The sequence below is a fragment of the Octodon degus genome, unplaced genomic scaffold (genome assembly GCF_000260255.1).
Source record: "Octodon degus isolate 3935 unplaced genomic scaffold, OctDeg1.0 scaffold00043, whole genome shotgun sequence".
Lineage (NCBI taxonomy): Eukaryota > Metazoa > Chordata > Mammalia > Rodentia > Octodontidae > Octodon > Octodon degus.
The window spans coordinates 456,178-480,185 of NW_004524619.1; the positions used below are offsets into that span (position 1 = coordinate 456,178).

Consider the following 24,008-nt stretch of genomic DNA (forward strand, 5'->3'; position numbering starts at 1 on the left):
CAATTGTGATCATACAGGAAAGTAACCATATCTCAAGTGAAAAGAAGCCCTTCTGTAGAACTGTCTGACTTTTTCTTTTGCTCTCTCTTTCTTTTTCTTTCTCTTTTTTTCCTTTCTTTTTCCTTCCTCTTTCGTCACTGGATTTGGGGCAACTTTTCAAAATTGTTGACTTCTTTAGCCAACTGTTCTGCCATGGCATTGGAATCTTTATACATGCTGGTTTTTTCCAAATAAAAAATGAGACCAGAACTTATATTTTGGGTAATCTTAGCAGCCCTACTCTTCCCTCTCACCTCCTCTGTGCTCTGGAGCTTTCTGTTCTTTATTACAAGTGTACAGGGTTGGGGAATAACAGATGGCATGGAATATAAAGTGAGAAAAAATTCCTAGATAATGAATTTAAATAGCAGTGCAAAGGCATTTCTTAAAATGGCCTGGATTTATGGATATTACAGCTCACATGGGTCTAATAAAATTATGTCCAGGCAATATGTATAGCATTGATGGATCCAAAGAGAGCATCAGCTGCTTCACAGCAATGTTTCATTTAAAATGGACGTGTCCTCAGAGTTAAGCATGCATACTGGGACCCTTTACCTAATTTTCAAGACTGAATTGACAGTTGAGGCAAATGTATAGGCGACCACTAGTGAGTATGACAAAAGAATGTTTGAAGACTGGGAAAACTGTCTTTAACATGTTTTGTCTGAGGAAAAAGGTACATGTAGTTAGAGCAAGTATTTATGACAACAGGCACATGTATATATTTAATTGTGTAATAAAATGCATGGTTTAATTTGCATGTCTCGAATGACCAGTGAGATTGAACATTTTTCATAGACTTACTTGTCATTTGTAGTTTTTCATCTGAGAAGTATGTATTCATCTCAAATGCTCATTTTGGATTGAGTCTTTAAATTTGGGAAAGGGAGTCTATTTTTTAAAAATTGTTTGCATGTTGTAGATATTAGTCTTTTACCTGAGGAAAAATTGGCTAACATTTTTCCAACTCTACAGGTTTTCTGTTCACTTTGTTGGTAATTTCTTTTGCTGTATGAAGCTTTTTAGTGAGATAAGATCCCAGTTTCTGGGCCAGCCAAACAGCTCAGTGGGTTAAAGCACCTGCAAGCAGGTGCAGGGGCCAGGGGTTCGATCCACAGGACTGCCCTGCCAGCCCCACCCACGGGGAGCACTGAGATGGCAATTGAGACTGGGCGTGGTGGCGCGCGCCTGTAATCCCAGCTCTTGGGAAAGGCTGTAAACAGGCGGATCACTATGAGTCCGATCTAGTAGTGAGACCCTGAATACCCTGTAGACCCTTCCCAAAAATACAAAATAAATAAATAAATAATTATAGTTGCTAATTCTCTGTAGCACTTCCCATGCATTTAGAGCTTTACTCATAAAGTCTTTTTATGTATCTATGTCTTCAAGAGTTATATCAATTTTATCTTCCAGTAGATTTAGTGTTTCTGTTTTAATATTAAGACCTTTAATCTACTTTGACTTTAGAAAGTTAAAAAAAACACATAAACACACAGAAATAAAATAACTCCACATGAAATGACCAATGGGTTATGATGAAATTAGAGAAGAAATCAAATGGTATCTGCAATTCAATGACAAAGATGATATAACATACGAAACTTATGGGATGTAATGAAAGCAGTTCTATATGGGACAATTATAGAAGGGAAAATGGACCAAGTGCAAATAAACAACCTAATGTTGAATGAAAAACTTCTAGAATAAAAAGAACAAGTCAAACCAAAATTATATAAAGGAGGAAATCATACAGAATAGAGCAGACCTTAATTGAGACTAAGAAAACAATATAAAGAATCAATGAATTGAAGAGTTGCTTCTTTGAAAAATCAACTAAAATTAAAAAATGCTTAGCCAACCTTATATTAAAAAAAAGGACTCAATATCCTTAGGCAGACACCGGGGCTGGGAGTTCAGTCCCTGGGCCTGCTGTGTTGGTCTCCCCCCGCCCCATGGGGCACATTGAGATGGCAATTGAGACTGGGCATGGTGGTGCGCACCTGGGAGGCTGTAAACAGGAGGATCACTATGAGTCCGATCTAAGCAGTTAGACCCTGTATACCCTGTCCTAAATAGAGAGTAAACAGATAAATAAAATTAAAAAAGACTCAAATTCATGTAATTAAGAACAAAAAGGGTGAAATCACAATGGATCCTGTGAATATCCAGAAGATCATGAATACCAACTTTCAAATTTTATTCCAACAAGACAGAAATACAGAAGAAATGTACAGATTCCAAGATACACATTAATTGTCAAAACTGAAGCAAGAAGTTACAAAAATCTGAGTAATCCAATAACAATCAATGAAATAAAAGGCTTTATAGGTAAATAGATGCAGCTAGGGACCATATTTATAAGTGAAATAAATCAGACCTGCATGTTAAAACATCATATTGTCTTGCTAGTGTAAAAGTAAGTAAAAGCTGAAAAGTACAATAAAAAATAAAATTTTACCAACAGAAGCCCCCAGGTCCTGATGGATTCATTCCTGAAATTTACAAGAAATTTGGAGAAGATCTAATGCCACTACTTCTGAAACTCTAACAAAATTAAAAGGGAAGTAATACTCCCTAAGTCAGTCCTGGAAGCAAGCATTATCTAGATACTTAAACCAGAGTGAGATCCAATCAAAAAGAGAACTAGAGGCTCATCTCCCTAATGAACATAGATATAAAAATTCTCAATAAGATACTGGCAAACTGAAAACAGCAAATCATCAAGAAGATTATACATTATGATCAGTAGGATTCATCCCAGGGATGAAGGGATATTGCAGCATATGAAAATCAATAAATGTAAGATGCCATATCAATAGAACCAAGGACAAAAACCACATGATCATCTTAGTAGATGCAGAAAAAGCTTTTGACAAATATCAACACCTACTCATGATAAAATCCCTACAGAAAACTGGAATAGATGGTCTTTATCTCAATCTGATAAAAGCTGTCTATGACAAACCAACCGCCATCATCATACTAAACGGTTGAAAGCCACAAAAAGCTTTAACTCTAAAATTAGGAACAAGACAATGATGTCCAATATCATTGCTCCTATTCAGTACAGTTCTGGAAACGTTAGCCAGAGCAATAAGACAAGAGACAGAAATAAAAGGAATAAATATAGGAAGAGAAGTTACATTATCATTCTTGGCTAATGGCATGAGACCCAGATCCCAAAAACTCTACCACAAGACTTCTAGATTTAATAACCAAATTGAGTCATGTTGCTGGATACAACGTCAGTACTCAAAAATAAATAGCATACAAATAACAAAGAACATGTTTCACAGAATTAGAGAAAACAATGCTAAAACTGATTTGGAAGCGGAAGAGACTTAGAGCAGCAAAAACAGTTCTAAGCAACAAAGGCAAGGTATGGAGCATTACAATCCCTGACTTGAAAGTGTACTACAAAACTGCTGTGGTAAAACCAGAAACAAAAACAAAAACAGCTTGAGACTGGCAAAATAAACAATCGAACAAACAAAAAACCTGCTGAGGATCAGTGAAACTCATTAGAGATGCAGAAAAATGTTCAAAGATATTCAGCCACCTTATCTTTGATAAAGGGACCAAACATGTTTACTGGAAGCAAGTAAACATTAATAAATGGTGCTGGTAAAACTGGCTTTCCCCATGCTGAAGACTAAAACTAGACCTATGTCTACTGTCATGCAAAACTAACAATCTCATTTTGTTCAACTTTGTTTCCCAAGTCTCTAGCATGACTGGCATAGTCTAAGTGTGCAATAAATATTTATCAAACTAAAATGAAAATTTTGTTTCTTCATCCTGTCTTTAAAAAGTTTTAGACTCCTAAGAAGTGGTTTAGAAAATTTATGAATTCCGCATCTCCACTTTCATTTACTTCTCAAATGTCATCTTTTAAAAATGACACTTTTAGGGCCTCCTGGTAATCACCAACATTTCACACAATACGATTTAAATCCTCCTGCTTGACTCATGATTGCTAAGATAAACCTAGAAACAAGCTTATGTAAAGCGGAGGAACTTAGCACAGTATTCTTCAGCTTCTCATGCTTCACTTGATAGCTATTTTCAGCTCATCTACTGTAACTTTACAAGGTAAAATTAATATCAGAGATGCACACAGCGCAAACTACAGAAGAATTAAATTATACCTCTTTGGGATTTCTCAAAATGAGCATAAGTACAGAATAAGTCTGCATATGAGTAATGAGGTTAATAGCATCCCTTACGCCTCTCTTCATACTCACTAAACATTCTCTCCAAAGGTAAACACAGTTATGAATAGTCATATTATAATCATTAAGCTCTGCCTACTTGTGAGCTTTCTGCAAACAAAATATACAGTATGTCCTTTTGAGGGTCTGGCTTCTCTGCTGAGCATTAAGTCTGTAAGAATTATCCATGTCGTTGCATGATATGGTAGCCATCCAATCTCCTTAATGTGTAGTTGCCTATTAAATAATTATGTTATAGCTTATTTATCTATTCTCCCATTTATAAGTGCTCCCTGATTGGTAGCATTTTTCTATTAACCAGGGATTTCTTGATTAAGATTCTTAAGGTAATTTTTCTAGGAACATCTATGTATGTGTTTTAACACATGAGTGTATAAGTTTCTGTTAGTTACACATTTAGAAGTGGAATTGTTGAGTCACAAAGTAATGGTATGTTCAGATTTGGTTGTTGATGAAATTCGTGTATGAACTGGAGAGATTTTCAGTAGTACAGCAAAGATTAAAGTGTTCAATATCCTTCTAAGAACATAGGGTTCGCAGTGTTTTTTACTATACCTTTTTGGTGATTATAAAAGTGTTTAGTTGTGGTTTTACTTTTCATGCCAATGAATGATGCTGAATACTTTTTATGGTTATTGTCTATTTAGGTATTAAAAAGCTATTTTTGAAGTGCTTTCTTCAATCTTTTGGTCATTTTTTTTGGGTAAATGTCTTTTTTTCCCCATAGATTTGTAGAAATTCTTTAAATATCTAGAATAGAAAAAAATATACTCTAGAAGTGCCCTTTGACAAGTAAATATCTGCAGATATCTTCTCTTATCTTGTAGGCTACCTCCTTATAGTCTCAATAACATCTTCGTACAAAGAGAAGCATCCCAGTTCAATCTATTCTTCTCTCTCTGACTAGAATGTTTGTGTTTGTGTAAGACACTTTTTCTAAGTAAAAGGCCATGAAAGTATCTTTAATATCATCCTTTAAACTTGACTGTTTTTCCTTTCATGTGTAAATAAAAACCTGTCTGGAATTAATTTTAATGGACAATTTTAGGAGAAGTCAAAGTTGTTCTTCAACACATGGATAGATAATCTCCAAAAACACTGACTGAAAATAATGTCATTCTCTCTTCTCATTGCAATAACACTTGTGACACAAATAAAGTGCCCATAGATGTATAGATCTACTCCTAAGCTCCTCCATTTCACTGGCCAATTCTTCACCCACTGCCATACATCTTACTCACGGTAACTTTATAATACAACCTGATAATTATAGTATAATTATTCCAATTTTCTTTTTCATCATTTCTTTTCTTTTTTTAGGTCAGTCAATGTTTTATTTAATTTTTTTATTATTTAAAGAATACAAAATGGCAATAGAAAACAATAGTATTAGAAATGCCACAACATTTCACTAAACAAATTAATGAGAATTCAACAAAGGTTGCTGTCCTGCATGATACTATCTTCAGATTAGTTGTTTAGGTTACCAGTTATAAACATGAGAAATTGGTTTAAAGAAAAAAACCAAGCAAATCCATGACAAAAATGTTATAAGAAATTCAAAAGCAATTTGTTCAATGGGAATGAAAAACTGGGATGGGGAAAAGAATAAAAGAAAGGAGGTGAACAGATATATGTGCAGGATAATTGGATAATTGTACTGCCGCTTTCTGCTGGTCTTTTGAAAGAAGCAGCTAATGTTTAACACTATTTCATCATTTCTTTGATTCATTTGATTAGCCATTTTCACTTTTACTAAGTTTTACAAACACTTTAATCACTTTCAAACACACATTCATACACAAATACACCTCTACTGTGACTTTTTTGGTTGTTGTTGTTTAGGTTAAATTAAATCTTTAATTTGGGCAAAACTGATATCATTACAGTGTTAAATACATCAGCCCTAACAATTACTATTGCTTGTGCTTTCATGTGTAAGTTTTCTCACTATTTTATGACTTTTTGTGCAGAAGGGTTGATTCTTACACTTCATTTTCTAATTATGTATAATTAGAATATACATCCAATTGATTTTTACATACTGATCTATTAACCTTGTTAACTTCCTTTAATTAGTGCTGACGCTGTAGCTCTCTGTAAAGCTTATTTATTTTTTATTTTTATTTTTTAAATTTTTATTTGTATGATACAGGGTCTCACTATGCAGTTCTGATTCATAGTGACCCTCTTCCCTCAGCCTCCCTAGTGCTGGGATTTCAGGCATGGGCCACCATGCCCAGTTTCAGAGACCTGAACAGCATTCAGTACTGGGGATTGAACTCAAGACCTTGCCCTTGCCAGGGAGGTGCTTATGCTGCCCAACTACCTCCTCATCCCTCTCTGTGAAGCTTTTGGTATTACTTCTTCATTTTGGGTGTTCTCAAAGTTCATGTAGATTTGGTTAGGTACAAATTTTAAAATTATTTTTACTTAATAACTTTTTTTACGGTTTTAAATATTCCTTTCGTATACTAGAGGCTTTCATATCTAAGGAAGCTTAGATTGTATCTTATAATTGCCCTAATTATCTGGGTTCTGGCAGTTCTTCTCACTGGACCTTGCTGCTACCTACTTTCGTAATAACTATTGTATCCTAGTATCAGCAGATTCATCAGATTCCTAACACAATACCCTAGACTTAAGACCACAGTAATGTCCCTGTATTTTCTTTCTTTTAAAAAGGAACATTATATGTATACATGTACAAACATTAGGCAAATAAAAGTAATTTCTGGTGTATAATGAAGTAAGTATCTCACAAGAACTTCTCCAGATCTTGGCTTTTTAACCTCTACTACCTTTTATTTGCATTGTGGTATTAACAACTCTCTCAGTGTTATGGGAATTAGATGAACAAAATGCTCAATATTGTAAACTCTTATGTTTATTTCACAATGTTATGCAAGTAATTAGTTAATTAGGAAATATTAAAAATGTGCACATCATTTTTCCTAGCCTGGGGTCATTTTCACAGTAATACAGAATTGGTCCCCACAACACAATATTAAAAGATTAACCTAATAAATTCAAGTCACTTAGATGCCATTTGGCATTCAAAGACAATAATTTCCTATCAAGTTTTAATGTCACATAATGCCAATCAGCACTGGCTTTCTACCAGGAAATTTGCTCAATAAATATTTAACAAAGAATTCAAAGTGACATCATCATATTATTTTTCTCTATCCTTTGGCCTTGCGTCAAGCCAGTGTAGCTCCCACCTGCAGTAGACAGCAGGGAATAGCTTACACCTTCACAATTTCCTATCCAGGACCACTCATACTTATCTTAACAGATTCTCCAAATGCCCAATTAATTGGCTTAAGCCTTGAACATTTCCCCCAAATTTCCCATCAGGACCAGAAGAAACATGCATAAATATTAAGTAAGTATAGACTGTGTATTTGCAAATTCGTTGATGGGCCGTCAAGGAGAATGATAATTATAGAAGTCACAATAATGGCTATGAAATAGTCACCACGGGTTCTGGCGCCCTTGGGGCTCTGTGGAAAATGAGAATCTTACAACCCTTGTGCTCTGCTCTCCTGGCTCTGAAAGCTCTACTTCAGCCAAAAGCTGGTGAAAACTGCTGCGGTCCCAGCTTGCTATTTCAGCAACTCTGCCTGCGACCGCTCTGCTTTTCCATGAAATTCTGCTGCTCCCTGACCTCTTTCCTCACTGCTTTGAACTTTCTGACTGATTTGGCACATAGCACTGACTGCTTGGTATTGTTCAAACTCTTTTCATATCTTTCAGCCTAACTTCTCCAAAGTGGAATGCAAACTCCGTGAGCGGAAGCTTTATTTTTCTGTTTGGATTGCGCTGCTTTCTAATTGGGGCTGTGTAGGTCTCATTACGCTCATGGCCTCTCCCGTGGGAGGTTCCTGTGTGAGCTATCAACAGGGGGAGTTTTTATAAAAGATTGTCCTCCACCCCCGTGAATGAAAAAAAAGGGAGCACAGAGGTACTGTGGACGTGATAAAAGAATATTTCTCCACTATTACAGCCATGCATGAGGGGGAAGAAGTGACGTGATTATCTATGGAGGCCTTGTCGACCCCTGTGCATAAGGACGCTGGGAGGAGGTCCCGCCAGCGCGTAAAACCATGACAGGCTTGGGCTGCAGACACAGCGGTCTAAGCCCCTGCCGAGGCAAGCTCAAGGATCCGGGTTCGATCCTCAGCACCGCAGTACTGCATACCATGCAGGCTCCTTCCGTGCACGGCAAGCCTGCCACCAAGACTAGACTGAGTGGTGCACGCCTGCAATCCCAGTGTTGCGGAGGCTGAGACAGGAGGATCACTACGGGTCTGAGCTGCGTGGTGAGACCCTGTGCCAAATGCATTTAAAAGAAGAAGGAAAACATGGAAGGCTAAAGTCAGCAGTTAGTTACCCCGGGGGATTTTTTTAAAAGGATTACCCATGGTATTGTATGAAAGCATTAAGCACAGAGAGTAGAACATGAAGGCAATTAATAAATGTTAACTACTTATTGGTGGTTTTAGCTTTTGTTTTTATTTGCACATTTAACTAAATTACATTTCCAGTGTCCTTAATTTACTAATTAATATTAATAAAACTTAATAACACTGCTGTAGGGGACTTTATAATGGAATTTTGTACATACACCTGCAATTCAGACTCTTGTCACTCCCAAACACATGAGGAAAAGTGCCTGTTCAGAAAATCAAGTGCTTGCTCTTCCAAAATTAGCCATCAGGTGTTTATTCATCTGTCCAGAAAATGGAATTTATTCACATCACAGGTTTTCATTGCTAAGTTATATGTACATTAAAATGTTTGTCGCTGATTTCCTAATTACTGCTTTTAGAATCTTGCAGTGTGACCAATTTATCTCTATTGTGTTTGTGGACAAAGCAAACAGAACAACAGTTCTGCAGACACATGTGCCTTCTCTCGGCTGGGAGGAGCAGGTCCCTTACCACCAATCAGCATGGTGCAGATGGAGAAAATTTTCTCCGCATCTGTGTTGGCAGAAACGTTCCCGAACCCCACGCTGGTGAGGCTACTGAGGGTGAAGTACAGCGCCGCGATGTAGGCGCTCCGGATTGACGGGCCCCCCAGGGTGTTGTTACCGTAGTACGGAGATTCCAGTCTCTTTCCCAATTCATGGAGCCAACCTACAGTGGAAAAAAGGGCGAGAATTTAAGACTTAAAAGTAAAGTCCTACTACTAGCACATGTGGGTAAAGATAAATGAACATTTAAGGACAGAATTTGCTCAAGAGGAAGAAGACATAAAAGAAATTAAAGGCAAGTTAGATTTTTGTCACTCTCAAAATAGGTTTATAGATGCGGTTCTCTGTAATACACACAGCGGAGAAATGTGCATTTGAGAAAGGTCTGATGACCAAGGCTGGACACGTTACTCTACTGGAAGAAGCTGATTGCAGCGACTGAATCAGGATTGCTGCTTTCTGCAACAATGCCATTATACCTCTCCTTAGCCCCAGTAAGCTAACTGACGTCTAAAGAAATAAAGTGGTTGGATATGTACAGTATTTGACATCAATACCTGGTAAATAACAAAATCCACAAAAGCCCAGACCAGCTGGGTGACAGGGACTTTATATTGCTCCTGTAAAGCCTTTCCCCTTTTCCTCGCTTGGACTGATATCCAGTGACCGGTGGCTCATGTTTCCTTACTCAGGGGGGCTCTTTGCAACTACCTTCTGCATAGCGAGGCGGGGCTTGCATGAGTACAGTTACTACTAATGGAACTAGATTTCTCCTTATGATTGCTTTATGATACTTGTGTACATATATTTACTATTTCTTTAAACAATTGAATGCTTTAAACATATCTAGTTTATTACATGGCATTTATACTGTCACAAATTCATAAAACCCTCTATTAACAATGATAAGAGAGTAGCAAGTATATAACAACAACAACAACAACAACAACAATAGTATTATCTGGAATGAAAATACGAGACAGATCTAAAACCCTGTAATGGAATATTTGACCCTTAAGACATTTTATTTTGTGTTTTATAATTATATTTTAGAATTTTCTCTCTACAATAGATGTGTAAGGTTCATAACACTCTTGCTAATAGATATTCACAAATCAACATGTTCTTCTAAAACTTTTCGTTCGATAGCTGCCTAGAAAAATTTAGAACACCAGTATACTTTTTAAGCAGGAATACTAACACCTTAAAGTTATAAACTGCGGAAGCACGCTAGGAGATTAAAATGCAAGTTTGGAGCTGCTGTAAATTCCTTGGGATTCAGGAGAAATGCTCAGCAGCGAGTGCCACACCTGATTCACCCCGCCATCTTTAGAGAAGCATTTTCCCAGCTTCTCCTTCCATCAGAAACATCTATGAAGATTGTAGAACAAATCATCAGGTGCCACCCAAGCATGGGTAGGGAGGCTGGGGAAAGGACAGAGAGTGCCTTTGTAATAAACCCACAAGATGCCGATATTGCTGGACCACACTTCAAATGCAACCTTCTGTAATAATGGTTCTCACATGTGGGTGCAACTGAGAAAGGTGGTTAGAAAGGCAGTACCTGGGTTCTGCCTCCATGAGATGCATCAGAATTGTGGATGCCATCTCTAGGTATTGATATGTTCTAAAGTTGCTCAGTAGCCTAGTCTGGCTGCAAACGTGCAGCAATCCTACCTCACCCACCTGATTACTGCAATTGTAGGCATGCACCACCACGTCTAGTGGAAGCCTCCTTTCTGTACTCTAGAGTTTAGTAAGACATCTGACAATAGTGGGACTTAATGAATGTGCAGTTTAAGAAGTAAATACATGAATTAAGGTATAAATATTTCTTTGTGATGAAATGAGATAATATATAATAGTATATGCAAAAGTAAATTGGTATTAGATTTATACATCATTTGATAAAATATTTAGATAGAAAATAATTATCAAATATTAGTTGCATGCATAAAAATGTGATTCCATTAACAAGTCATAGATATTTACCCTGACTAGAAAGATTTCATGGAATGAACAAGTTTTAGATTCAAATATAGATTTAAATCTGGACTCTGCTATTTATATATGCCATGGGAATCTTTTTTTTTTTTTGAGTTTAGTTTTTCTCCTTGTTAAAAATAAGGATTCTGTCTAATTTCCAGGGTTGCAATGGAATTAAATAAGACATCACATAAAGAAGACATCAATCGTTGTTATTGGTAGAGGCTTAGCGTGACTCAGAATCTTCCATTACTTAAATTGGAACACAGATAGCATAAAATTCAGGAAGACAAGAGAAAACATGAAGCCGGTGATGAATTATAATGGAGAGAGGAAGGTGGGGACAAAATTTGTTTGGTAGAACCAAGGAGAGGCATGTGACACAATTAAGCATTTCCCATTTAATAAATACAGAAAGGAGAAAGGGTAGGGGGAGAGCTGTTCCTAAAATTTGGAGAGTCATACATCTACTTCTGAATCTGAAGAAAGACACAGAATCTTTTCTCAGAAGATACAAACATTTTTGTATACATTTTCATGTGGCCTTTGGCTTCCTGCCTGGTCCCAGAAAATCTTAAAAATCTGCCTTAAGATTTTAAGGGAGCAAGAGGAGGAAAAGGTGATATATCATGGTTTGGTAAAATTTCACCTCTGAGATAAAAAGGCCTAGAAATAAAGACAATATATCCAAGGATAATAAAAGAGATATCAGAAAAACAAACCAAATATGCATTTAAAATATTACATTGAATGTATATGCACTATGAGAATAGAAGCTTATGCTAAGTTAGGAAGCAGGACTGCTGTGTTTCTCATCCTATTCAGGAGGGTAACGTCCACAAAGCAGTACTTTCTTAGGTACTGGATTGAAATGTGGTTGACGATGAACAACAATGAGGTTTTAAGTAGCCGGTGGGCTGGCTATTCTTCAGGAATCCTTCAAGTTGTACTCTGAAAGAGGTGTCATATCATATCTACTTGACAAAGGAACAATAAAATGGCTTTGTTTTTGGTTCCATGTTGGTAATCCTTGCTAATTACAGGGATGTCAGAGCTGCTGAAAAATGTCATTCTGTCCAGAGAATAAATATTGCACAACCCAATTTTTGTTTTAGTTGTTACACAGAAGGAAAAGAAAATACCCACAATAAAGCTGTGGCTTTCTCTCAGCTGAGTCAGCCGTCTAGTTATACCACAAATACACAACTCAACCCATCTGTTGATCTTTAATTGAATTAAAGAATTTAGTTACTTATATATGGAATTAAAGTTTTCTCATTAAAAAAGTGAGCAAAGCGAGCCATTTACTTAAACGCTTTAATTGGAACAAAAGTAAAATGTGTAAGTATTCTCTGAACCATATCATTCGATTTCCTTAATACAACAGGATAAAAGTTTATGTGAGGACACACACATTATATTCTCTCTTGACACCTATTCATTTACATGCATGTGAGATTGTGTCCCAGAACTGGTTAAAGGAGAAACATACAGATGAATAACAGATCTAGTTTTTGCTGTTACTGTACCTCTCTTCTGTCGAGCCAACTGTTCTGTGTATTTTGAGAAACTTCATGCTTTTTTAAGAACATCTCTTATTTAATTGTGTTACAGCTGACAGAGCAGAAGCAATAATGATAATGAAAAAAAAAAAAAAAACCTGGTAACTTGGAAGGAGGGAACACCCACAAGCCAGGAGACTGGCTCTGTGGGCTAAATAAAACTTGCACAGAACAGCTCGTCTCAAAGGGGAGCACATGGTCCACTGTAACAAGACAAGATGTCACTGTACTGTACAGAAGAAGCAATTTGACCAATTTGGGACCTGATTCTGTTCTGTGCCAGAGAAATTCATGTCGGAAGGAAGGGATGTCCTAGAAAAGTCTGGCTGCTTCTACTCATTTTTTCCCCCTAAAGAACATTCTAAAGAAAAAAAAAAAAAAAAGAGTATGAAGTGAAACCTAAATATGCTGAACACACTGTCATATGATACAAACAAAAGACAACATAAAATAATCTTATTATTACTAAAAAAGATTAGATGAATAAAAGAGTAGATTTGTAAAATAATTAAGCAATCTCAAAGAGAAAATGACTTTAGTTATACCCAGAAAAGCTGAGAATATGTTTGAAACAGATGTATTTATCCTTGCATACCTACATGGGCCAAATACTTTACTTAAATATATACATTTAACTCTAAAAAGAAGTTTCTTATATTTTATTCTCTGGGTTTCCTACAACAATATATTTAGCTTGCCCGTGTGTGTTCATAGCTTGTACAGGTATGACCTGATTAATACAACAGATGTATTCCTGAGAATTTTGATTTGTACTAGCACTCGTTCAATTAGCAGATAATTTAGACTAGGAATAAAAGTGTGTTGAAAGGAAAATTCATTTCTATCAAACACACCATTTTTATCAAACTTATATGAAAAAGCAACTCAGTAAAATACAAACTTATAAATTTAGATTCAGATGCGTGTTTAATCATGCGTGTGTATACATAAGAGAGAAAATAGAGGAAGAATTAGAAAGCAAGTATACCTATAATTCAAAATGGTGTTCTATTGATGAATCAATTGTTTGAATAAGAGTTAGCTAGAAGCAAAGATGGAGCCCAGATTAGGCTTTTCTTGTCAGAAGGCTGGCATAAGGTTAGCTGTTCACCCAAGTGCTACCTGTGCTGCAAGTACTGCTAGTGGTACATCTTCCATCTTATTTATACACACCAGCCCTATTTTTAAAATTTATTTATTTATTTATGTGTTTATTTATTTGGTACAGGGTCTCGCTACACAGCTCAGACTCATAATGTTCCTTCTGTCTTCGCCTCCCCAGTGGTGGGATTACAAGTGTGTGCCACCATGCCTGGTTTTGGTGGCCGGCACGATGTGCCCGGGGTTCTGGGGCCTGCATAGCATGCGGCACTGGGGATCAAACCCAGGTCTTAGTGCTTGCCAGGCAGGTGCTTAGACCACTGAGCTATCTCCCCAGCCCATCACACTAGCCCTATTGAATAGATACAATTACCATCCACATTTTGATTCATTATTTCATGAATGATCACAATAATTTTGGAATTATCTCTTTTTGAAAGATTAATAGAGGTTGAATTTCAAATAGCTGGTTTAAGTTGGCAGTGTTTCTAACCCAAATTGTCTTCTGCTGTTTGGGTCAGCAAACATCTTTAGGAAACATCAGGAAAGGAACAAGAAAAAGGGAAGGCAGGCAATGCAGTACACATCATCAGGAAAGCTACCGCCCTAGGTAATAAGCACTAGTCCTGCTGGGATATCTCTGGGAACAGTGTAGAACACACCGTCCTTTTAACACAAGGGGATATGTGCACCAGCTACCACCCATCAGTAGGGGCTGCTCTTGTAGTTTTGATTCTCTACCAGTGCAATGTCTCCTAGCAGAGTGCTGGCTTCAGCTTGGGGGAATTCCTAGGGCAACTAGATACAGAGTGGAAAGATGGAAATCTTATGGGCTGAGAAGCCAAGCAAGGAGCGCCATCTTTACTAGCAGCCAACATGTATTAAATGTAGTGTTTTCCAGGCCAGCCAAATAGCTCACCAGATTAAAACGCCTGCAAGCAGGCTCAGGGGCCAGAGTTTTAATCCCTGGGCCTGCCAGGTCTGCCCTGACCCTGGGGTGCACAGAAACGGCAATTGAGACTTGGTGTGGTAGCACGCGCCTGTAATCCCAGCTCTTGGGAGGCTGTAAACAGGCAGATCACTACCAGTTCGATCTAGTAGTGAGACCCTGAACACCCTGGTCTCTAAAAAAATACAAAAAAAAAAGTAGTGCTTTCCTAAACTTCAGAGCTAAACATGACTTTCCAACTACTCACAGAGATTCTGACTCTTTTTTTTTTTTTTGGTTCGTCCTATCAGACAAGTTAAATAATTTTCTTTCTCTTTAAAAGGAGTGAGATAAAAATCCACAACTTTATAACTTAAAACATCCTCATTCTCTCTGCTATGTTACATAGCACTTATTTTATCTTACTGTATTCTCCAGTGGCCTTTTAAGCATGTTTTGATGTTTTTTCAATTTCTAGCATCACTGAATTATAATTAAGAAATAAAATCATATACATTTATGATGTCTTGCTATATGTATACACTGTGAAATAATGACCATAATCAAGCTCATTTACATAGCTATCAAATCATGCTTACCTCTTTTTTTGTGGCAGGAACATTTAAGATCAACTTTGCAATTTTCAAATTTGCAGTTAATTTACATTATTTACACAATTAACTACATGGTTTCCATTATTATTAACTATCATGTTCTATAATAGACCATTACATATTATCACTTTAAATTGTGCTGTGTTGAAATAATTGTTAAATAAGCCTGCATTTTCAGTGTCCCCTTTTACTTAGAGTGGGAAAATATATCCCCAAAGCATAACATCATATTAGAAAAAATAAATGAATCATTTAAATATAATCCATGATGTAAACATAGCACACTTTGGAATTTAGAATCTGAATTTAACTTTCAGGGTGATCAAGAGGTTTCATAGAAAACAAGTATTACAATTAATGTTTGCTTTTCCTGCTTTTTAATTCTGAAAACTTAATCCTCATGGACTTCATTAGAATGAGATGTGGAAAAGTGCTGTGACTCCCAGAAGGCAGGGAACTATGAGAAAGTGACTGAGACAGGACAGCAGGTCAGTAGTTCTCTGCTGTCTTCATCCTTGTGGGCAAGACACTGAGGGGTGGGATGCCCCATGGCAGAGGTGACTGAGGGATACCAGGATAAGGTTATAGTCTGATTGCAATCACAGTTTTCTCTCTCTCTCTCTCTCTCTCTCTCTCTCTCTCTCTCTCTCTCTCTCTCTCTCTCATGTATGGGATGGTAATTATGACTCAAAGTACTTGTGAGGTATTATATTTACTGTTTGTAACTTTATAAGACAAAATACCAGAGAAAAGCTTCATATTTCCTATACATAGTCCCTTACAATCAATACTCCATAGCACTCATAAGGAAAATCACTCATAAGAACCATCACCATTCTTCAAAGAAGAAAGATACTGCCTACTGCCCGGTTGTAGCGGCATTTGATATTAACTTGTTGATCCAGAATGGAGGCCCAAATTTGACTGGAAAATGGATATTCCTTGAGGGTTCCACTAACCTCACAGTTCTATTTTCATAAACCAACAGGTGTCTTACATTTCCAAAATGGTGCAACCCCTTCTACTTTTGAGGTAAAAGACTGAAACAAAACCAACTCATCAGAAAATAGAACAGGCTGGGTTTGTGTCAGAAATGGAGAACTGATCCATGGTTTTGTCACTAATTAAGTAGCTGTGTGATGTCTTCTGCCTCAATTAGCCTTTTGGGTCTCTTTCATCTCAGATTTGAATGTGAAGTGATAGAATTGAGTAATTTCTAAGTTTTCTTTTCAGATCTAAATTTTTATGACTTGAGATCCTGTACTTTTCTTCACAAATGGTTAAGTTTTTCTTTTCAACACAAAATTCTTGTGTAATAGCCCCTGACTTTGTGAATTTATGTTCATTTTAAAATTGTTTGAATAAAGACACATACACAAATTTTGATGAGGCAAAGACGGAAATATTTCATATTTTGATGCATGTGTTTGTTCCACTCTATTCCTATTGCCAAATAATCATTCAGTACGAGGAATATTATATGATCTTAGTGTTATCAAGAAGAAAAAATACCATCTACATTAAAAGTAGTCTAAAGTTTGTCACTTCTCTATGCTACATAAAATTTGAAAAGTATGTACAAGAGAAATGTCCTGTGTATTGTCTTCTGAGGTGTAGCATTTCACCTAATCAATGATTTTAATTTAAAGATTAACATGGTCAACATTGGCCATCATCACATTTATCCCCAACAAAAGAACCTAGAAAGAATAAGAAATACTAAACAGTCTCAAATCCCTCGCGCAGCCTCTGTAGAGTGTCTGATTGATCTTAAGAAGCAGCACAGACCATCTGTTTCCAGCTAACTAGAGCACTTCCACATGCCTCTCAAATCTCAAATGAAAGTACAAGAAATTGTCACAAAGATTAAGTCCATGATTAAATTGCCAGAACATAAACTAGGAATTATTTACATTTAACTTTTGTGCATAAAATACTTGTGATTCAAAATCCTTCCTTCTCTATGACCCAGCATGGGTGTTTCTTCCATGGTGAATTGCTCTAGTATTTCTTGCAGCTTAACCGAATTTCTGTGGGGTACATTTTATGTCTTAGTTCAGAGTATCATTGCTAAGACAATTATTGTTCACACTTAAATCATAGTTCAAAGCGTTCATCAGTTTAGAAAATATTAATTCAGAGCATTCATCAATGGTACCTGTGTCAAGACAATAATCTACTTTAGGAAGATAATTATGATAAAAAAACCAATTGAACCCAATTGTATTATTGGTATCCTAAAGTTGCCTGTTCATGATCTGCTTCCAATTTTCACCTTGCCGTGCATAGTGGTGCATGCCTATAATCAAAGCAGTTGGGAGGTTGAGGCAGGAGAATCATTGCCAATTGGAAGCCAGCCTGGGCTACAAAGTGAGTTTGAGACCAGCCTAAACTACATGGTGAGACCCTGTCTCAAAAAAAAATTTTTTTTTTCCTTGACTTCTCTTTTCTCTCAAAGATTCAGAATAGGGCAAACCTAGGGAAGAAAAACTTCAGTGAAGAGGTCTCACATTTGCAAACTACTTCAGTAGTTGCCTGTCAGACATCTTACTTAAAAGTACAGGACATTATTACCCATTGAAAAGGCATCTCAATGTACTCTATTGCATTTCTTCCAAATGCATTAGAGGGAGGTATATTTTCTAAATCTCTATCTAAATGTAACTCCAAAATAAATTAGAACACAAAGTATGTTGGAAAGCTATATACAAATACCTTGGGGAAGAATCTATTGGATTTTCTTTATATTAGCTTTGTATTGACACTATTCTGGATTTATTTTTCCCCAAGGACATGCCCTTTATTATTCAGCTATAAAGAAAGATCAACTCAAGGTTTTTATAGGTAAATGGATGCAACTAAAGGCCATACTCATAAGTGAAATAAATCAGACTCACATGTGTAAAGATCATTTTGTCTTCCCAGTGTAAGAAACTGAAAGAGTAAATAAGATCCAAAAGGCACAATAGATACTGTGTGATGGAAAGAAAGTTCAAAAGGCAAGAACAATTGGGATGGGGAAAAGGAGAAAAGAAGAAAGACATACATATATCATTACAAAGATAATTGCTCAGTTAAATCATAATTCAGTAAAATCATATATATATAACTTATGTATGTAATATATGTAACATAATATATAATATATAAATCACATATATGATTTATATATTATATAAATACATATTTTTTATTTATAGATTCACTTTAATATAAACACTTAAATCATATATGTATAATGATAGCTAAGATACTTATACTACTAATTTCTATTAGTTCATTGAAAGTAACAGTGCTTATATTGTTTGATCAATCTTGTATGCCTATATCTGGTAATCTGAGCAATTACTTTGAAGATAACAATATGCAATATTATAACCATTGTTCATTTCCCATCATCTTGTTTTGAAATTCTGCATTATTGTTTTTTATAATGGTCTTTAAAATTAAAATAAAAATAAGACCCCTACTTTAAAGGGGTCTTTTATTTTTCCTTTAGAAGACCACATTCTGAGTCACTTGCCAGAGAATGCAGCTGAAAGCATCTAACTAACTTTGTTTGGTAGCTTGATGGGGTGTGAATTGAAGTAACTAGTGAGACCTTGTATGAGTACTCCAGAATAAGGTTCTCAGTCAGTGGAGGCTGGCTGACCTGGAAATGAATGCAGGGTGATAGGCTGTGTCAGAGAGACCTAAAGGGTGGCATGAGGATTTCTAAAACTGAGAAGTAAGTCAGAGTACAGACAAGGTATAGAATGTATGCTGGCATCAGTTCAGCTTACTGTGACTCAACTTCTTGGGATAAAATCAGTGTGTAGTGACGTACTCATTTGTTCATTCAGGGTTAGAGACAATGAGCTGATTACCTGAGGTGATTATGTAGTATCTAATTTAGTTTTATATCATGTAAAATCATTTCTTACGTTCTAAGAGTTGAATTACAGCCTGAAATGTCAATATTAAAATGCTGATACTTAGGAAGTCTAAAATAGAACAGGACCAAGGGGAGGTATCTATTGAAGAGAAGGATCAGGTTTTGAGTTTGGTTTTGAATTGAAAATCACACCACATAGTAGGTTGTTCTGCTTATTGATCGTTAGAGTCAAAGCTTTGACATGAATAAGCGCTTGCCTGACTTCATCTCTTTCATAGATTCAGCTACCCCAGTGGACTTATCTCTATACTTGATCTCATCTACCTGCAAATGGTAATTTCTCTTGCTGTCTTCCTTCTGCTTCATGTCACTATCATCTAGGACATAGGTGTGTGGACCTTGTCATTCTTATGTCGAACATGAAAATTTTCTGAGGCCTTTCTCCTTCCCTCAGAAATCCTAGTTATTATTCCAAAGGCCATTGGTGGGAGTTGATGTGTTAATATTCAGGGTATGCAAAGACTTGGATAATAGAAGAGCTTTTTGGAACCACAGATTGAACTCCCAGCAACTTTCCAGTGCTTCATTTTCCAGGAATAGAACTTGTTGGTTACTCTCTTGTGGCCATTGCAAGAGATTTTATGTAGGTCAGACTCTTGCTGCTGAGAAATTAAAGAACTTATGACTTTTGTTTTTCTTAGGAGAATTCATTTTCCAATATAGTTTCTTATTAAAAATATGGGACACACTAAATACTTTGAATGTGTTAGCTGTTTCCATCCATTGGCATTTAACTTCTAATTTTGTTCAGAGAAACCATTGTTTGAAAATTCATTATTTGAAAATAATACTGTTTTCTGATGGATTTATAATGATGGAAATAAGGGCAAAACACAAGTTAGTTTCTAACATGGCATGCAAAGATTAGCTTAGTTCATATTGGAACTGAACTGCAATGTATAGTTTCCAATATATAAACTTAATCAGGATCTACAGTAGTTTTGTTAAGAGCACTGCCAAAATGATGAGCGAAGGCTATTTATTTATTTGGTACAGGTCTTGCTACGGAGACTAAGGCCTTTTAAACAAAAGCATGGGACATGTCCATATTTAGACCCAATGCATGAAACAGTCTTCCAGTTCCCTTCTTTTGAAGATCTAATCCTTTCGCTATCTTTGAATTGATCCTTAGACTTCTGTTTCTGGCTATGTCCGCTGGTACTCTTTGACCCTGCATTTTGACATTTGAAATAGTATACTGTATGAAAACTTTTGTGATTTAAAGCCATGGATTTTTTTTATCACCATAAAGGGAAAAGGGAAGAAGTCTGGAGAACAGAGAAAGCAGAAAGAACATATTATAAAGGAGCATACAGGAGGAAGGTCTGCAAAAAGAGTGGGTGACAATGAAAATATTTACCAGCAAAAACCAGAAAGAAAAAAAAGGGATAAAAGCAACAATGTGAAAGGATACAAAGCAAAAAATTTACTTGATTTAAAAGCAGGCACAAGTGGAAAAGAAGACAATGTTAGAGTAGCTGGTGGTTAAGGAGCAAAATCAGTTGTTTTCTGTTTGTTTTGGGGGTACCAGGGATAAAAACACAAGGCTTTAGGGCATGATAGGGAAGTAGCATACTACTGACAAATGTCTCCTGCTTAGGAAGTTGGTTTTGTGTGTTTCACCTTTTCTCTGTTCGAGATAATTTCATTAAATCACTGGAATAATAGTGAAGTCAGATGTCATCCACTTTGGCATTGAACTTACAATATTGTATCAAATGACATCTAGCTTCTGACCGTCAATGCTAAGACCAAATCTATTTTATTTCTCAAGTGTATTATAACCATTTCAAGACAACTTTGATTATTGTCAGAATGTTCTTTATGATGTAGTAAATATCCAGAGACCCAGTTTGTGTAACTACCTTACAGCTTTGGGGATACCAGAATGATACAAGCTAACAGAAATCATACTTATTTGTCTAAGTCTTGCCTTACCAGTTTGGAAAACATGTGCTGATTGTATATCCATGTGTGCATTCCTCTAAAACCTTTCAGCCCAATTTCTTGGAAATATACATCACATTCAGCATCTCTAACAATGAGTTCAACTGTCAGCACCTCAGCTCCAATTCCATCTGTTCTACACTGTTATCTTTTCAGTCACTTGACGTCATTTCCTGTCTGTGTCTGTCCTGTTCTGAACATTTCATGTATTGCCAGGGTGTATATTTGGTGTTTTTTTTCCCCTCCCAACTGAATGCAGTCAGTGTACTGTGTGTGTTGGTAATTTTCCCTTCACGCTGAGACTTCCTATATTCTCTGCTCTCACATCCAGTTCCCAGCCAAGTTTACAATAAAATCAATTCGTTTTGCTTTTTATTCTACTCCTGAAGAGAGGCTTTTCCTTCAACGGAGGAATGATCATATTACTTTCATCATTTCAAACTTCCAATAGTTACTAGCTCCTAATTATTTAATTAACTAATTTACTCAGAAAATATTTAGTGGCCATAATTAGTGTACAATACGCTCTATGAAAGATATAAGGATACATGTTACAGTCTATCAGGTAACTTCCTTGTAAGTGCATAATATGAGTTTGACTTAATTGTTACTGCTTAGAGCAATCAGAAAGGGTTTAGAGAAGGAAGAGAATATTAAAATTGCATTGTACAGAGTAAATAAGACTTGGGTAACAGGATTTAGAAAAAGTATACCTAACACAGATAAAGCATGTGAACAATAGTCACAAAGCTGGGAAAATACAAGGATCATATGGAGGGGCATTTTTTAGACTTGGTCCAAGCTAAGGGTATGATTGAGGATCCACCCTGATAAGATTACAGACATCTCAGCTGTAAGTACCACCTTACCTGCCAGGTGACTCTGGCATGCATTCCAAACCCTGAAGGACAAACAAAATGGTTAAGTCTACCCATCAATCATTTCCTACAGGCCACCAATGCCCAGACTGTCCTTACTTCATGGGTTAATGTTTCCTAAGAAATCTCAGGTCCAATCTGTTTGGTAAAGGTCCACTTTTGTCTAGTGTAACATATGTACTCCTCCCTGCTGCAGTGGGGGTACAAGTTTCCCCCTATTTGCTTCCCTCTAAGACCCTTCTGTCTGTCTATAACCCCCAATAAGCAGCAGTTGGTGTAATCCTGGCTTTGTGTTAGTGCCTTTTCCCCCATATGTTCTTTATATTTTCCTGGCTTTGTGACTATTGTAGGTTAAAAGTACATGACATCACTTTTCATCCTATGCTGTTTTGTAAAAATGCAGTATAGGAGAACCAACTGCCAAAGAAGATGCCGACAGACAAAAGAATAACAGATCTAGGAGTCATGAAATAAGAGGTCTAATCCACGTTTTGCAACTCATTAGCTGTCTGGAAATTAGGTGTCTTATTATGTGAAAATTAAAAAATAAAACAAAGTGAGAAAAATAAAAGCAAATAAATGTTGAGGTGGTCAGCAAAATGATCTTCATATCAACTTTTCTTATTTGCATATGAGAAAAAAGGTACAAAAAGCTTTCTGGTGTAAACACTCCATCCAAAAGTATTCTGAAGCTAGAAACTTAAAAAAATCATTTTCTAAAATCCATGAGATGGCTCTTATGACCTCTGGTCCTTTATCCAAAGAGGAAGGAAGTTTAAACTGAAAGATCTCTTTTTAAATTATTTGTAACATTTAATTACTTTTTTCTGGTATAAATATAATACTTCTTAATTTCTATCATTGAAAAGTAAAGATAACACTTAAAGGATGTAATGGAAAACAATGCATGGTATCAATAGGAAAGAATATAGTTCACAACTATTGCAAAATATCTCTCGAATAGTTGCATTCTTCTTAATACCTTCCTTACCTTTCTTTGCCTGGTTCTCTCCATAAGTAAATTGAAAAAAAAAAACATTAGAGCCAGCTAAGAATTCACTGAATTGCAAATCTTGACGTAATATCTCCCATCATCGCATTAAAGTCAATATTTTTATTAATTAATATCTTTGCCAGGTCAAAGACATGATGTCACATCTTAGCCATCACTGAAAGCTAAGATCAACCATTGATCCCAGCCATTAATAAGAAACTAGAGAAGTTGCCACATAAAGCCAGATAGATAAGACTGAATTTTAAAATGTGATCCACAAACTGTTTGAGTTATGCAATGCAAAATACCTTATCCTATACTCATACTCTCCTCTGATTCAGAGCCAAGATCTCCAGGAAAATGGGATGGTTTTTCCTCTATTAGCCATTGCTTTAAAGCAGATATAAGTCCACCAGGAGCAATAGCTTTTTTTGTATGAGCAGAATATATTTATTGAGGGAAAGAAAGCTCCTGTCCAAGAGAGGGACAGGAGGGGGGCCCCGGAGTGGGTTGTCTTCAGAACTTTTTTTTTTAATCTACCCAATAATGTGAGAAACAATAAAGTACACAAAATTTCCCAACTTAGAGTTGGAGGTAAACAAAGGAGGTGCTAAACTGTCAAGGTTTGAGGAAATATTAAAAAACACATTAAATGGGATTTTGAGAAGGTACTAATCACCACCAAGTGGGATTTAAAATAGGACACACACTTTGTAGATCAAGTAACCCATGGAATCCATAGAAATATACAGGAAAAATGAAAAATGAAGTGACAGAAATGTTCAAAATAATAGGCTATAAAATAT

General features: G+C 36.2%; 1 protein-coding gene across 1 annotated transcript in view; it reads right to left on the minus strand.

The window, feature by feature from the left end:
- Positions 1-24,008, minus strand: part of Kcnh8 (potassium voltage-gated channel subfamily H member 8) — a 393,302-nt gene that overhangs the window by 80,924 nt on the left and 288,370 nt on the right. The window contains exon 8 of the mRNA XM_004631594.1: positions 9,224-9,421. Within this exon, the coding sequence (XP_004631651.1) occupies positions 9,224-9,421 (198 nt within the window). The remainder of the gene's footprint in view (positions 1-9,223; positions 9,422-24,008) is intronic.